The sequence below is a fragment of the Zophobas morio genome, unplaced genomic scaffold (genome assembly GCF_036711695.1).
Source record: "Zophobas morio isolate AGI-343-1 ecotype UQ-CSIRO unplaced genomic scaffold, CSIRO_AGI_Zmor_V1 ptg000029l, whole genome shotgun sequence".
Classification (NCBI taxonomy): domain Eukaryota; kingdom Metazoa; phylum Arthropoda; class Insecta; order Coleoptera; family Tenebrionidae; genus Zophobas; species Zophobas morio.
In genome coordinates, this window is record NW_026972134.1 from 5,646,119 (window position 1) to 5,660,622 (window position 14,504).

The 14,504-nt window shown below is 31.9% G+C and overlaps 1 protein-coding gene across 1 annotated transcript; it reads left to right on the forward strand.

The window, feature by feature from the left end:
• The first annotated feature begins 3,933 nt into the window (after nucleotides 1-3,933).
• LOC135137324 (ubiquinone biosynthesis O-methyltransferase, mitochondrial-like) lies at nucleotides 3,934-7,237 on the forward strand. Its single transcript, XM_064066947.1, has 5 exons — nucleotides 3,934-4,203; nucleotides 6,062-6,100; nucleotides 6,149-6,378; nucleotides 6,650-7,063; nucleotides 7,122-7,237. Exons 1-5 carry the CDS (start codon nucleotides 4,160-4,162, stop codon nucleotides 7,235-7,237), a joined length of 843 nt encoding a protein of 280 aa, XP_063923017.1. The 5' UTR covers nucleotides 3,934-4,159.
• The last annotated feature ends 7,267 nt before the right edge of the window (nucleotides 7,238-14,504 follow it).

Consider the following 14,504-nt stretch of genomic DNA (forward strand, 5'->3'; position numbering starts at 1 on the left):
CGACAAATCAATTAGCATAATAATAATTGTAGCTCTAATTTTTATAATTATGATAAAAGTTACTTGTTGTTCAGTGTTTCATGAACTCATAAAGTACGTTGCTAGGGGCATCAATTGGGGTGCTTTATCGAAAATATATTTTAGTATTTTGTCCCAGGGATATTTCGAAAACTACAAAAAATTATAAAAACTTCTTGTTTTTCAAAAAATAAACTTTGTATTTGTTAGAATAATATGTAAGTGTAAATCATGGTGAATAAGTAAATTTCTACCTACTGCAGTCAAAAGTAATGACTATTGACTTTACTTTTTCTTATAGGCCATATTGACTTTTAACTTTTCAGAAGAATGAACATTGTAATTACTTCCTGATTATAAGCTAAGGAAGTATTGTAATAAGGTACAATACTTTTCTCGACGTTTCATGATGTTTTATGAGACAGAATCTCCGAAACTATATACTACACCGACTGTCAAATTTTATATGTACGTTAGGAATACCATACAGATGGTAAAACGATAACCAAAATTGGTTTAGTCATCCCACCAACAATGGAATTATATCATTTCCAAAATTTATAATAGTAATAAATGTTATTTAAATTTTGTATAACAACATATTGCAATTTAACTTTGAAACTACAAAACCGAATGCTCTGAAATCTTGCAAACGTTTTAAGTTTGATGATAAATCGTTGTGATGACGTCATCTCAAAATTTTGCCGAATATTAAAAATATTCAAAATATAGTCTAAACTTGTGGTTTACCAATGCATTCATAGTTTTTAAAATTAATTATACAGGCTACTTCAAAAAATTGTTGAAAAAGGCAATCTATTTTTTTTATCAAATCAAGAACGCCTCACCTGAGTTTTCTTTACTTTTTCGGTACAGTATTGCTATTATTAGTACAATGTATACTTACTCAAACTGAGGTACGTATCCTTGCTGCGTCCTTGTTGATAACGTTATTAAAATTTTATACAGTATGTCCCCGGATTAAGTTCACAACACGAAAAAAAGCTGTATTTTCTATTTTACAAAAAAATGACAGGAATAACATTTTTTGCTTAATTCAAAACGAATAAATCTGCAATTAAAACTTCAATATTCCTGGTCTGTACTCTTAAATTAATTTTTTCATATTTCTAAGTTCTTCGTTACTTTCAGTTTTTTTCGATTTTAAGGACACAGCCTGATAATATTAAAATTTTAATTGCAGATTTATTTCGTTTTAAATTAAGCAAAACATGTTATTCCTATGTCATTTTTTTGTAAAATAGAAAATACAGGTTTTTTTTTCCTCTATTGTGAACTCAATGCGGGAACATACTGTATATATATATTAGTCTCTCGGTACTTACATAAAATATATGCTCCGAGTTATTTAAGTTCAACAATTTTGTTTGGCAAATATTTTTTCGACATCAATTAAATTATTGGTAACATCAAACAATGGTTAGTAAAATTTGAGACTTTGATAAACTAATCAAGTATTGGAGCGGCAAGTAAATACTTGCAGAAAGAATAATTGGTCCGCAAAAAGGATAATTGAGCAGTAGATTGGCTGACATATGTACGGATTTTATACATGAGTAGCAAAATAAATTATATTTCATCTGAATGTATCAGCGATTTACTATAATATTAAGCGATCAGCGTTCCTACGACTGTAACTAAAATGCTTTGTGAACGGATAATATAAAATGATTAACACTTTATTCGTAATATCAATTACTTAGTTGAACAGTCAGCAAAATCCTGTTAGAGTGGGTGGAGCGTATCAGATGGACCACCAATCAGTGCATGCAAATGCAGTGGTGGGCGCGATCATGGGCGCGATCTAACTATCCATGATTTGGACAAGTTCTTTCTACAGGTCATAACTTGTTTCCATGATTTCTTTTGTTTTATTTTACTACTGTTGTTTTGTTCTACCGCCTGCAGCTAAAACTGTACCAATCGGTGAAAAAACAAAAAGAAGCAGACCCTCTAAGGCTAAGCGAGCTCTTATTGTACAATAAGTTGTGTTAACTTTTATTTTTTGAAATAAGTACCTATTAATTTTGCCTTAGCGTACTTTCTTACATTGTCATTTGTCTTAAATATTATAGTTGGGCAAAAATGCTGGTAGATCGGTTTATTTGATATCCCTTATTACCAGCTGTTTTCTGTACCATTATTTTATTAGCAGTTAAAATGATAAAATAGCTTGTTGTGTAGAAATTAGTTCAAGAGTGAACACAATTCGACATTGTTTGAATTTTTTTATGCCAATGTACTTTTTCGGCTGCGCACAAAAATATTATTAGCTGATCACAAACTCATAAATCGCTGCTCAATCATCCATAGTTTATTATCGTGAGAACTAGACTTTCGCATTGTTTTTTTTCTTTATTTTGAACTGTAATAATATGATAATTCTGATATAACTTCAAAACAAAATCACATTTTTAATATTTGTAGCTTGTATCGTAAGCGTTGTCAAATATGATTCCTAAAATTTTTGCACTTTCAATTAACTTTAAATAAAAGGATTCAATGTCGAGATTAAGGTCTCTTTTAATCAAATTCGCGACTTTTTTGGGCTAAAAATGTAGTACAAGCAAACAAACAAACAAACAAACAAACAAACAAACAAACAAACAGACAGACAGGCAGACAGACAGACAGACAAATAGACAGACAGACAGACAGACAGACAGACAGACAGACAGACACAGACAGACAGACAGACAGACAGACAGCCAGACAGACAGCCAGACAAATAAATAAATGCTGTCAAATCCCAGATATTCAAGATTTGCATAAAATCATGATTAATGCAGCCAAAAGTTATGGCATTTAGAGACGGGTAAAAATAGTTCATGGGCTCGATTATTTATTTCTCCCAGTCCTCATTAACCTTGCCACTCTAGGGTCGCGCGACCGAACATGCAGCGATGGACTAAGCGAAACAGTAATATCGCGCGCTACTAAAGGAAAGTGGTGGGAGTCGCATGGCCTAAAACTGCATCTCTTTAGGCATAATCCAGTAAAATTAGACCTTAGTCTCTCGCTATCAACCAAATGAATTTATCCTTTAGGTATTCAATAATAATAATTAAATAATGTTTTAATACATATATAAAAAACTGACATCATTTTTCCACGTGTTGATATTGTACAAAATCTTAGGACTACTGAAGTATTCACTAGTTTAAATATTTAAAGAAATAAGATTAAGAAATTCAGAATCACGAGGCGTTTGTTAAAAAACTTGTACTAACTTATTAACTTTTTTGGGCAAACATAATTAGTTTACATTTTGTTTTCTGACAACAGATAACTTGAGGATAAAAATTTTACAACATACCGCGTGTGGTTCAGTAATAATTTCCAATTTCCATGTATATCTAAGCATGTAATGCAACTCATTTTTGAATATTCATCTCTAAAAAATTGTAGGTAAAGGTAGAAGACGTAAGCGGAAGTAACTAATATTAGCATAAAGGCATAAAAACTGACTAATAATTAAAAAAATAAATACAAATGCGATAGTTTTAAAGTAACAACGGCAATCACCTTTACTGGCTAGGTACCTAATAGGGTATTACCTATACACGCAAAAGCTAAAGTAGATGTGGCCATCATCGAAGAGGCACGAATGTGTAATCAAATGTTGGCAACAGTCAAATTGACATTTGTGTTTTGTGTATTTGTCAGCTGCCTTGGTTAATCGGTTTTTATACATTTTATTTGAATTGAATAAAAATTTACTGTTAATATATCTACTAATAGATCCGCCGCATATAGAGGGACATCTTTATCATATGAAAGTCACTATATTTAACACTTTTTGGTGATTTTGCCCTTACAGACGTGGCGCCTCTAGCGGTACAAAGTGGCAGTGGAATACCCTATAGACAATTAGACAAACCACTTCAGCACGCAAAACGTAGAAAAAACCGTTATATCTATGGAAACATAGCAAATGCCTCTATTAGCGATTGTGTACTTTAACGGATAATACGTTGTACGGAACATAATTTTAATTGTCTAGTAATTTGCGTTTTCGCACTTTACACGTGCAAGGTTTTCTTTGCTCTGATTAATGTTTTTATGAACTGCGGACAAAAAGTGCATTTCAAATCATTATCAGTTACCTTAGATTGTAAAAATGTTTGTGCTTTCTCCTTGTGTTGGTGTTAAAAGTAATTATTTGTAAGTACAAAATTTAGTTTCGCTGAAATTTTACGACCTACTACTTTTTAATATTATCCCATAATCGACTTTATTTTTTTAATCAATATCTGGAAACAACTATTATATATTGGAGCATAACTATGTGAGAACACCTAGTCGTTGTCTGAGATTGATGTAGTTTTGGCAGTTAATTTTTTAAAAGAGTTACCATTTTTGTGAACTGATTGGACTTTTCCAATCATATGATCAGTAGCGGCTCGTGGTTTTTCGTTAGGTGAGGCAACAATTTCGTTTCAAAATCAGCAGGTATTAATTAACATGTTGGCAATTACTTTTGTTAAAAGACAGATTATTTATTCGTTTTGATGAAAACAATACAAATAGCTTTGAGTCAGTAACATATCTCTATTCTATATGGGTACACTTCTCGAATAAAAAACATTTAATTGCTTCACACAAACCAACGAGAAGGTTTAAAGACTACAGAATTTGCTTTCTTAGCATTAAATATTAATTCATATGATCCAGGGCTAATTTAAATATATGTATTAATCAATTAATCAATAAAGTTCTCCTCAAATCTGGATGAGAGGTTCTAAATCTTTGACATACAATTGTTCGTCGTAAGAAAACCGTGCTTAAATATTTAAACTTTATAAGAAATTCTGGAGATTATAGATTCTTATGCTGCTATCAGCATTGCAAAACTGATATTTTCATTGTCCTACTCTGTTCAAGTTAACTTAAAAGTTTTAATACATAAGCTTGGCAATGCACATGCAGTGAACACCTTTCCTCGCGTCTAATTAATGCACAACTAAATGCACACTAAATGCATTCAGCATCCCTGTTCAGCATTGTGCAATTTCACCGTGAGATTAAAAAACCCGATCTGATTGGCTTAAGGACGGAAGGCGTTGGTGCCTCCGCTGGCGCTTTGATAAAGCACTGATGACTATTGTCTTACTCAAAAACATATTGGCACCACTGACTAATCATACTGAAGATATCCGTCTATCTGAGGCATGCCTCTGTCTGAAGCTGGCCTACACGGCGGTGATCAGCGCTTATTCCTGTCGAAAGCGCGTACTTCAAAATATGTTACCAAGACGCGTTTTAATAAATCACAGTGTTCCATAAAAGTTATTTGCTATATCTTTAAAATATATTTGAAGATTTTAAAACAAAAACTAATAGTCAATTTTTCCAGGGGAGGCACTGCCTCTCCTGCCTCCCCTGACGAGCCGCCACTGCATATGATAATAATCGGGTGTCTGTGATACACATTTTTATTCTAATTGTATCCGGGAACAATCTGCTGCTAACAAATACCAAAATACCTACTCCCTATTTAACTGATCTTTCTAGTTTTGCAGGGAATATTCTTTTGACAATAGAAAGTAATGTATTCTTAATTACTAATGTTTTTAAGCTGATTTTTCACAGATAGCTAATGAAAAACGAAAACCTCAAGATCAGTCAATTTTTTCAAAAATAATTCAAACAAATGTTCTCATCACTAAATTAATATTCTAAAATTAACTACTAATTCAAATTCTTCCATTTTGCTTCTTAGTACTTTACTTCGTATTGTAACCCTCCATTGCGACTTTGATGCTTGTAAAGTATTTGATCATCCTCTCTTCAGCAATTTTACTGCTTCTTTTATTCTTCTCGTCTCTTCTTGATTATCTTCATGTCCCGTAGTACAAATCTTCTTTTCAACGCTTTATTATGTCTTTTGTTAAATATATATTATTTCAGTAATTCTTTAACTTGATTTATTTTTTATTTCCTCATTTTTTCTGTCTAAGTAATCTTTGCTCTAAATATTCCAATAAAAATAAATGTTTCACCCAATCCTTTATGTTTCCAGCACTAAGCAAATGTTTGTAAAGTCACGGTTTTTCTTCAGGTAAATATACAGAATTCTTCAACATTTCTTTAGTAAGTGGTGTTACAGAACATATACATCGAAAAGAATTACGACAGATGAAAAAGAACTTAAAAATTTCACAGCTCTTGCCAAGGAGTGGTGGGATCCAAATGGAAGTTTAAGAGGTCTGCAAACTTTCAATAAATGTAGAATACCATGGATGAAAAATCGATTAATTGCTGTTGGTGTTATCAAACCAGATGTAGATGAAACTTGTTGTTTTCAGGAACTTTCATTTTTGGAAGTAGGCTGTGGTGGTACGTACATTTCTTATTCTTTTTTATTTTTAGATATAAAGAAAATGTTTCATTTAAAGCGATCGATTGAATTGTGCTAATTGGTAGAATTAACTTTGGTTATACTTTTATCCAGATCTATGGTCAAGCTTCTCGCAACGAAAATTGTCTTTTGGACAAGTACCTTACCCATTCTCTAAAAGATTTCTTTGTGCAGGTTGACATTTTGGAAAAAATTTAATCGATCGTTTAAGATGGAACACTTGTATCCATATATAAGATGTTATTCCAGGTGGAATATTGTCCGAAGATTTATGTCGTCTAGGTTGCCAAGTAACGGGGTTAGACGCAAACAAAACGCTGATTAACATTGCAAAAAACCATGCACATATAGGCCAATTAACGAATTTATCATACGTGCATGGAACGATCCAAGACTACGCCACTCAAAGCAGAGAACGATACGATGTCGTAGTAAGTTCTGAAACCATTGAACATGTGTCTGAAAAGGAAGAATTTGTGAAGTTTTGTGTGCAATGCCTTAAACCTGGAGGATCTATATTTATGACAACACCCAATAAAACATGGCTGTCGAGATTTTTTTGGACCTTTATAATGGAAGATTGTTTTCGCATTTTGCCCAAGGGCACACATTCGTACGACATGTTTATTCATTATAATGACTTGAAACAGTTAATGAGCAGTGGTAAATAGAAATCAAATCTCTTATTTGTTCTAATGACTATATTTATTTGTAATTTCAGAAAACTGTGATACTGTTTTTATTGGTGGCTTACTCCACAGTCCAGTGACACTTAATTGGTATTTGGTCAAAAATAAAAGTATATCGTATGCTATTCATGCAGTAAAAAGAAGCTAATTAAGAACGTACAACAATAATGAAATGAAAAAAAAAATCAAAAAAATATGATGTACTTGGAAATTGGGACTTGACAAATTTTATTTTAACTAAAGATTTGTTGCTTTAAAAAATTACTGAAAATTAATCTATGCATGCTAAAATCTTTTAAAATAAATATTTGAAACATTTGTAAAAATATGTTTGCTTTTGTCTTCATATTTATCAAATTTAAAATTTATTAATTAAGTAAATCAAAAAGAAGAAATTTATTTTAACAATTTTTACTGATTTTTACTAAAGTTTATACTAAAATGAAAACGTTCAATAACATTTAGTCAAAATCAATTGTTTTCTATGTGTTTGTTCCTGCTAGAGGTATGTGCCATATATCCGATATTTTCCGGGTGAAATAGTGTATCCTAAAAATACTGTATTCCAGCATATCTTTCAAATTTATTATTTTGGAAGAATAATTAAAAAAAAATTGTTGCACTCTTTGTACTTTACTTCGATTCTGTTTGTTTTTGGCACCATAGGGTAGTTATGTTTAGTTATATAAGTTATGTGTAGAAGACTGATTTATGTTTCTTGAGTTGTATGTATACAAAATGCCCAGCTCATTAACGAGTTTTATGTAAAATATTATTGAATAAAACTTACAGGTATCGATTTGAAACTGTGTTTTTTTCCTTCAATTTATTATAATTTACGTTGTAATCTATTATAAAATCCTAAGACCCGGTTTATAGAAAATTAATTAAAGTTAATTCGCGATTAACTTTTAATTGAGGTCCGTTGCTAGGCAATGTGTATGTTTTAACCAATCACGGGCTCATATTCTACATTTTAGTTCTCTGATAAATTATTATTCGAGGATTAAATATTTAATTCGCTGCCTATAAACCGACCCTAAAAGAGTTTTATTTCGTACTGTTTTCTGTGATTTAAAAGTAAGTAGTTTGAACTTAATATTTACTTGTCCTAAACGTGGACCTTAATTACATTTTGCATTAGATCAAATTACATTTCTCCTCGTAGAAATGGTGTATGTGCTATTTATTTATTGTTATTTCTTCAAATGTTAAAAACCGGTGATCCTCAACTCCGGTCCAAGGTCATCATATCTCGTTGTACTTGTACTTGGAGTGCCTTAATTCCTCGCGTTGACTCCGGTCCAAACTGATAAAAGCACCTATTGTAAACTTTGCTTAAATTTTAGCTGCCTCTTTTAAATTCCACTTTTAAAATTGGGTGCAAATAGAAACAAACGTGAAATTAAAATACGGTTTTGTAAATTGTCTCTAATAACTAACTATAACACAATTATTATGTTATAATACTTATAATTTACATCAAATTTTGTAATTGCATGGATGCTAATAAATACTGTTTAAATAAACATTTATTAAAATATTTTTTAAGGTTTTTCGCTTCGGTTTATTTAGTAATAATATTAAACGTTTAAACGTCTCTATTAGGGCGTCAATATTCACTTTTACTGCCGGATGAATTTATTATAATATAATGAAGAAAAAAAAATGGTCAGAAGTTATTTAAAATATAAAATCTAATTTTTTGAAATATATTTTTTATGATAACCCCTATTAGTTAAAATAAAGGTATATATGGAGTGATAAAGTGCAAGTAAACAAGCATGCGTATGTTTCAAGTGAGTTTTTCCATAAAAAAATTTCCTGTTGACCTCATCAACATTTTAGCAAGGACACATATATCAGTTTGAATGTCTACAGTATAATATTAATAGTAACAGTACTGTGTAATCAAATTTTCGGAAAAATCGAGCGAGCCTACAATAGATTATTTCATTTATTAATTATTTTGAGCCCTGTCTCCTGTGTAAGTAATTCCAAAAACTATGAGCCCATTAATAAACTACAAATATGAAACATAATATTTTGCATACTTATTTTATATAGAATTTATTGGTCAAAATTTTGAGATGACGTAGTCAATTTTTTGGAAGGGGCTAGGCGGATACATTTTCACTATCGATTGATCATGCCAACGATAACTTTAAAACGCTTGCAAGATTTCAGAGCATTCGGTTTTGCAGTTTCAAAATTAAATTGCAAAATATTGTGCTATATTTTTTCCAAAAATCTCAAGAAACGGGAGACCTACTTTTACGTACGAGTAGTGGTCATGACAGATCGCGAAAACATGAAAGTAGCCAGTCGCCCGGTGGACTCGGTTACAATACTTCCTTAGCTTACGATCGAACAGTAAAGATACAAGACCACAAGATAAATCTGCGACAAATAAATTAAAGTGATTTATTTATGTCACTTTCTTAGCACACGAAAGGTAGAACATCTTGTGCCTTCTTAATACAATGTTTTTACCATTGGACTTCACCTTCCCAAAATATGTCAGAAATAACGTAAAACGCTGTTCCCAATTATTGTAGTCTCATATGGGCATAACATATTATCTATATACCACATAACAATCTCTGCCCAAATTTTAACGTATTTTTTTCATAAAAAAAATAAAACATAATGATAATAATAATAATATATACGAATAATGTATATTTGCCATACAAAAAATACATGTGTTTTATTATTTAGGCGCATCAAATAAATTATATAAAATATAATGTTTATATAACATAAATAATAAACAAACAACATGTTCAAACAAATGTAAAACAATTAGGTACTACAAATTAAACTTATCGACTGACATTGGTGTTGACATATTCGTCGCAGTTGTAAAAACAATTTGACTCCAGAAATGTTCGTATTATATTAATAAATTTATTGCGATTCAATTGTATAATAATAATATAGTTATTAAAGAGTTTGATACTCATGTAAGCGCTTGACTGCTATGTCTTTAAACGATGTATTGGAATAACAAAATTTTGTTGGCTACGAGTGTTGTAATTACGGACGTCCGCATTTTTTACAAACGTTGCTTGATTTTCGTGTGCATGTAAAAGAAGCTAGACAGGAATAATATTTTCAGTATTTTGAACAGGCCAGGGCGCAGTATGCGAATAGCTCGTTTTTGTAAAACAAAAATTCTTGTTGCGTGGGTTCAGCTTCAGGGAAAGCAGGTGGGTGTATTTGCCCCTTCTCTCAGGCGCATGCAACATAAATAATCTCAAAATATCAGGACAAACAATTAAGGAAGATAATATTTTAAACAGAAATATAAAGTCAAACATCTTTCTCCTTACCTCTAATTGCAATAAACCCAAGTAAATCAGTATGACACAGTAATTAACATAAACAATACCACATTTAAAGCAAATAAATTTTACAAATCTCCTTTGAATTGACTCAAGCCCATTTATAAAATAAGGCGTCCAAATGACTGTACAATATTCAAGATTAGATCGTATTAAAGCGTTAAACAATAACAACAATGTACGAATATTAGAGAACTCCGAGCACATCCGTATAACAAAACCTAACAACTTCGATGTTTTGGACACGACATTATCAATATGGGCGTTGAAGTCTAATTTAGAATCAAATATAACACCTAGATCAGAACATAAAGAAACTTTTTTTAGGTAAGTATAAGACAAAGAATATTGATAATTAATTGAACAACGTTTTCGACTAAAAGTAATAAATTTACATTTAGGAATATTCAGTTATAATTTATTGTACTCACACCACATTTCAAAATTGTATAAATCAGCTTGAATAGCAAGACAAACATTTAACGACCCTATACACTTAAAAAATGTTACGTCAGCTGCAAAGAGAAGAATCTCACTACTATGTATTACATTAACAATGTCATTAACAAATAAAGAAACCAACACGGGTCTACGATGCGAACCCTGTGGAACACCAGAAACAGCATCTATACATCTGGATTTAATCCCATTAATTAAAGCAAATTGCTTACGATCAGACAAATTGCAATTGTCTGATCGTAATTGATTGCAGTCAAAGTCCAGCCAAGCAAGTTTAGCAATTAATAAACTAACATTTATCCTATCGAAAGCTTTCGACATGTCAGTGTAGATAATCGGTTGAATAATCTAACTCCATGCTTTCAGTAACATAGTACATAGTGAACACAAACAGATTTGTGGCAGACGAACGACCTTTACAAAAACCGTGTTGGTTGTTACAGATAATATTTTAATAATGTCGTTTTTTGGAATATTTGGTCTTTCCTTGATATTTTTCCATAGTTCACGATTGTTTTTTCGCAATATGTTAGTAACATTACTTGGATTTAGATATAGAGTACCTTCACTTTTCGCTTCAGTACAGTTTAAATTAGGGTATTTTTGTCTTATTTTGATTGTGAATAAAATAGTGTACAAACCTCGGGGAAAGTTTCACTCCGTCCTCGAGCATTAATTCACCTCAAAGTATTGTAAAGTAATGAAACACTTTCCATCTTGGTATGTAATACACTGTTCTTAGTTTTTTTTTTTTTAATTTTCAGGGTCTACTCTGCAACGCTTTTGGCTGCTGCAAAATGCCTACAGTAATTTAATTTTAGCTACCACATAACAAAAAAATATATTTTAACCTTATATTTTTATTCCCTTAATTACCCAACTATATTTAGATTAATGTAATTAAGCATGAAGCGGTATGTTTGACCTCACGAAACATCAATAATTGTTTAGATTTATAATTAATAGCCCAATATCAGAAATCGTTAATAGATACTGTACTGGCTTTTCGGTTAATGGATATTTGAACGCAATATATTACAACACACCATTACGAAAACAACAGAACATTATTGTCGAATGAGCTCATACAGCAAGATGGAAAGCTATTTTGAAATTAGACTTTCCAAAGGTATTTTTTTAGAAAATTTTATAAATCGTCTGAGAATTAATAAATTGTAGAAGATCATCTCAAGTGGGTCCGTTTCTTAGTAATCACAATATTCCAAAACAAGTATTACCGATGGGCAAGAAAAGTGGTTCTCGTAACTGGTCTAAGTTTAACAGTTGTCTATATTTATTTCCTTCTAAACATTTTTGAGGCAGCTTTTTTGTATAAATTTCTTACAACATTTTTAGCAACATTATCAGTATTCAAGCACTATTATATTGTATGCAATACATAATACCAATTCTGTTGTAGGCATTAGTCATCAACATCTGTTTGTTCTGGGCGGAAAAAGGGTTTAAATCTTTCGATAACTTCGCATTTTCAATTTTTTGGTCCATCGATACCACCACCACACGAACAAAACAAAAAATTTTGACAGAATTTAAGTACGTCACGATTGCTGTCATGCTTAATAGCTGGTTAGGAGTTATGGCAGGTTTCGCGACAATGCCTCTTGGTAAAGAGCAAGAACATGACTTTTCTCTTTTCTTCTTTAGAAATTATTTGACCTCTCTTCATCATGTTTTCGAACTAATTTATTTTTTCTGCTTTCCTGTAATCTCTTACATGATGGTAACATTGACAAATCTTATTGCCTATTACACATATCATAGTAAAAGTCAATTATACCTTTTGGCAGACGTTATATCGTATGCCACGAATGATTTTGTGGGAGTTCTAGACGGCGATCTTATATGCAACAACCAATATCAGGAAATTGTACGACGAAGAGAAAAGTTTATAATCAAGCGACACATTGAACTCCTCAGGTAATACAGTGTCTACTATTTTAACGATAATGTTATACGAATTCTGCTTTTAAATATGTATTATTTTTAGACTTTTGGGGATAGCTAACAAATTAACCGTCCAGCTTTTACCTTGGATGTCTTTGGCTTTTATTGGAATGCTTCTGAGTGTTTTGAGTTCCGCATTTTTTGTTGTAAGTGAGATAATTTGTCTTAGTCAAAATTAATTTTAGAGAGTACATTAATAGGAAGCTGATTATTCGTTCTGGTACTATTTTCGCCATGTTGTTTTGGTATTAACTTCCCTTTTAACTGGAGTCCTACTCATCCAGTGCGGTCAGGAGATTGAAAGTGAGGTTGGTTTATCATAGCAACCAGAAGGACATATAAGCAAACATTATCAAAATAAATCGGTTTTCAGAGTCAAGCAATTCTTTCTAATTTTCTTAACATTCGTTGGACGAGTTTTAACCGAAGCAATAGAAAAACGGCTTTAATAGCCTTAACTGTTGCTCAAAATCCCATTAAGTTACAGTTTACGCAGAAGGTGTCCATTAACTATGCATTTGGCCTACGAGTAAGTAAAAAATGAAATTTGAAATTATTTCGAACACGTTTTTGTTGTAGATTGTACGAACTCTTTTTTCTTTTGCTGCAATTTTTTCAAAGGTGAAGAATTATGATATTTAGTTAATCTTGACAAAAAATGGTCAACAAATGGTAACAATAACTACTGTTTACAAAGAGCAGCATAATTCGTGTCTTTATGTAGATACTTCATGTTTTCAATTAACAACGAAATTTATGTGTGTCTTGATTTTACTGCACCCAGGGATCAGACCAAAATTCGAACCTCCTCTCACCAACCCAACCAGTGATTCCATGGCTTTGATATGGTCAACGTGAGAGTATTGACGAAAATTTAAATATTTGTTGTAATTCACCTAGATTTTACATTTATCAATACTAAAATATCTTCCCGATGCCTGCAGAACACTGCTCCGCTATATGGATAGCAACTAACTTTTAATTTGTTCTCAGTTTTCAAGTTATTTTATTTGCAACAATCGAAGACATCAAATAGAGTTGAATTATTAAACAGAACCAAAGGGGACTAAGGAAACAAACAAATTTTCATAGTGACTCTAGCTTTACAAATAAGCGATAAAAGAATTTACGATAACTGATATCAAGCACCCACGCTCCTTTTACATTAGAGCTACGCTTTCGCTCGTGACCAAAACCTTTATGTTTATTTAAAGATTATTGGAGTTTTAACTTTCTTCTTTTCGTATTATAGAACACGTATACGACGCGAGCCGGAATAGGATGTCGAGTTCGAGCTACGAGCTAACGTTTTTCCGTACCGACATCCGACACCGACACCAGTCTGAACTGAGCCTCAACATAGGCATGTAGCGCCACGCTATAGAAAGAGAGAGAGAGATAAACTGGTGTGAATGTGTAGGCAAGCGAAGACAAACACGTCAGAGGTCACCAATGTAAGTAAGCAAAGAAAAAATGTTTGCTGCTCCGGTGCGAAATCGAAGCGCGCATATCCCGTTTGCCGGGCAGGTGCCTTGACCATTAGGCTACAGAGCTCTTGATCTTTACTTCGCTATTATTGTGCCGCGACAAATGTAATCATGACGTACTGGATCGGAAGTAATCTTGATTTTTTTGTAGATATCT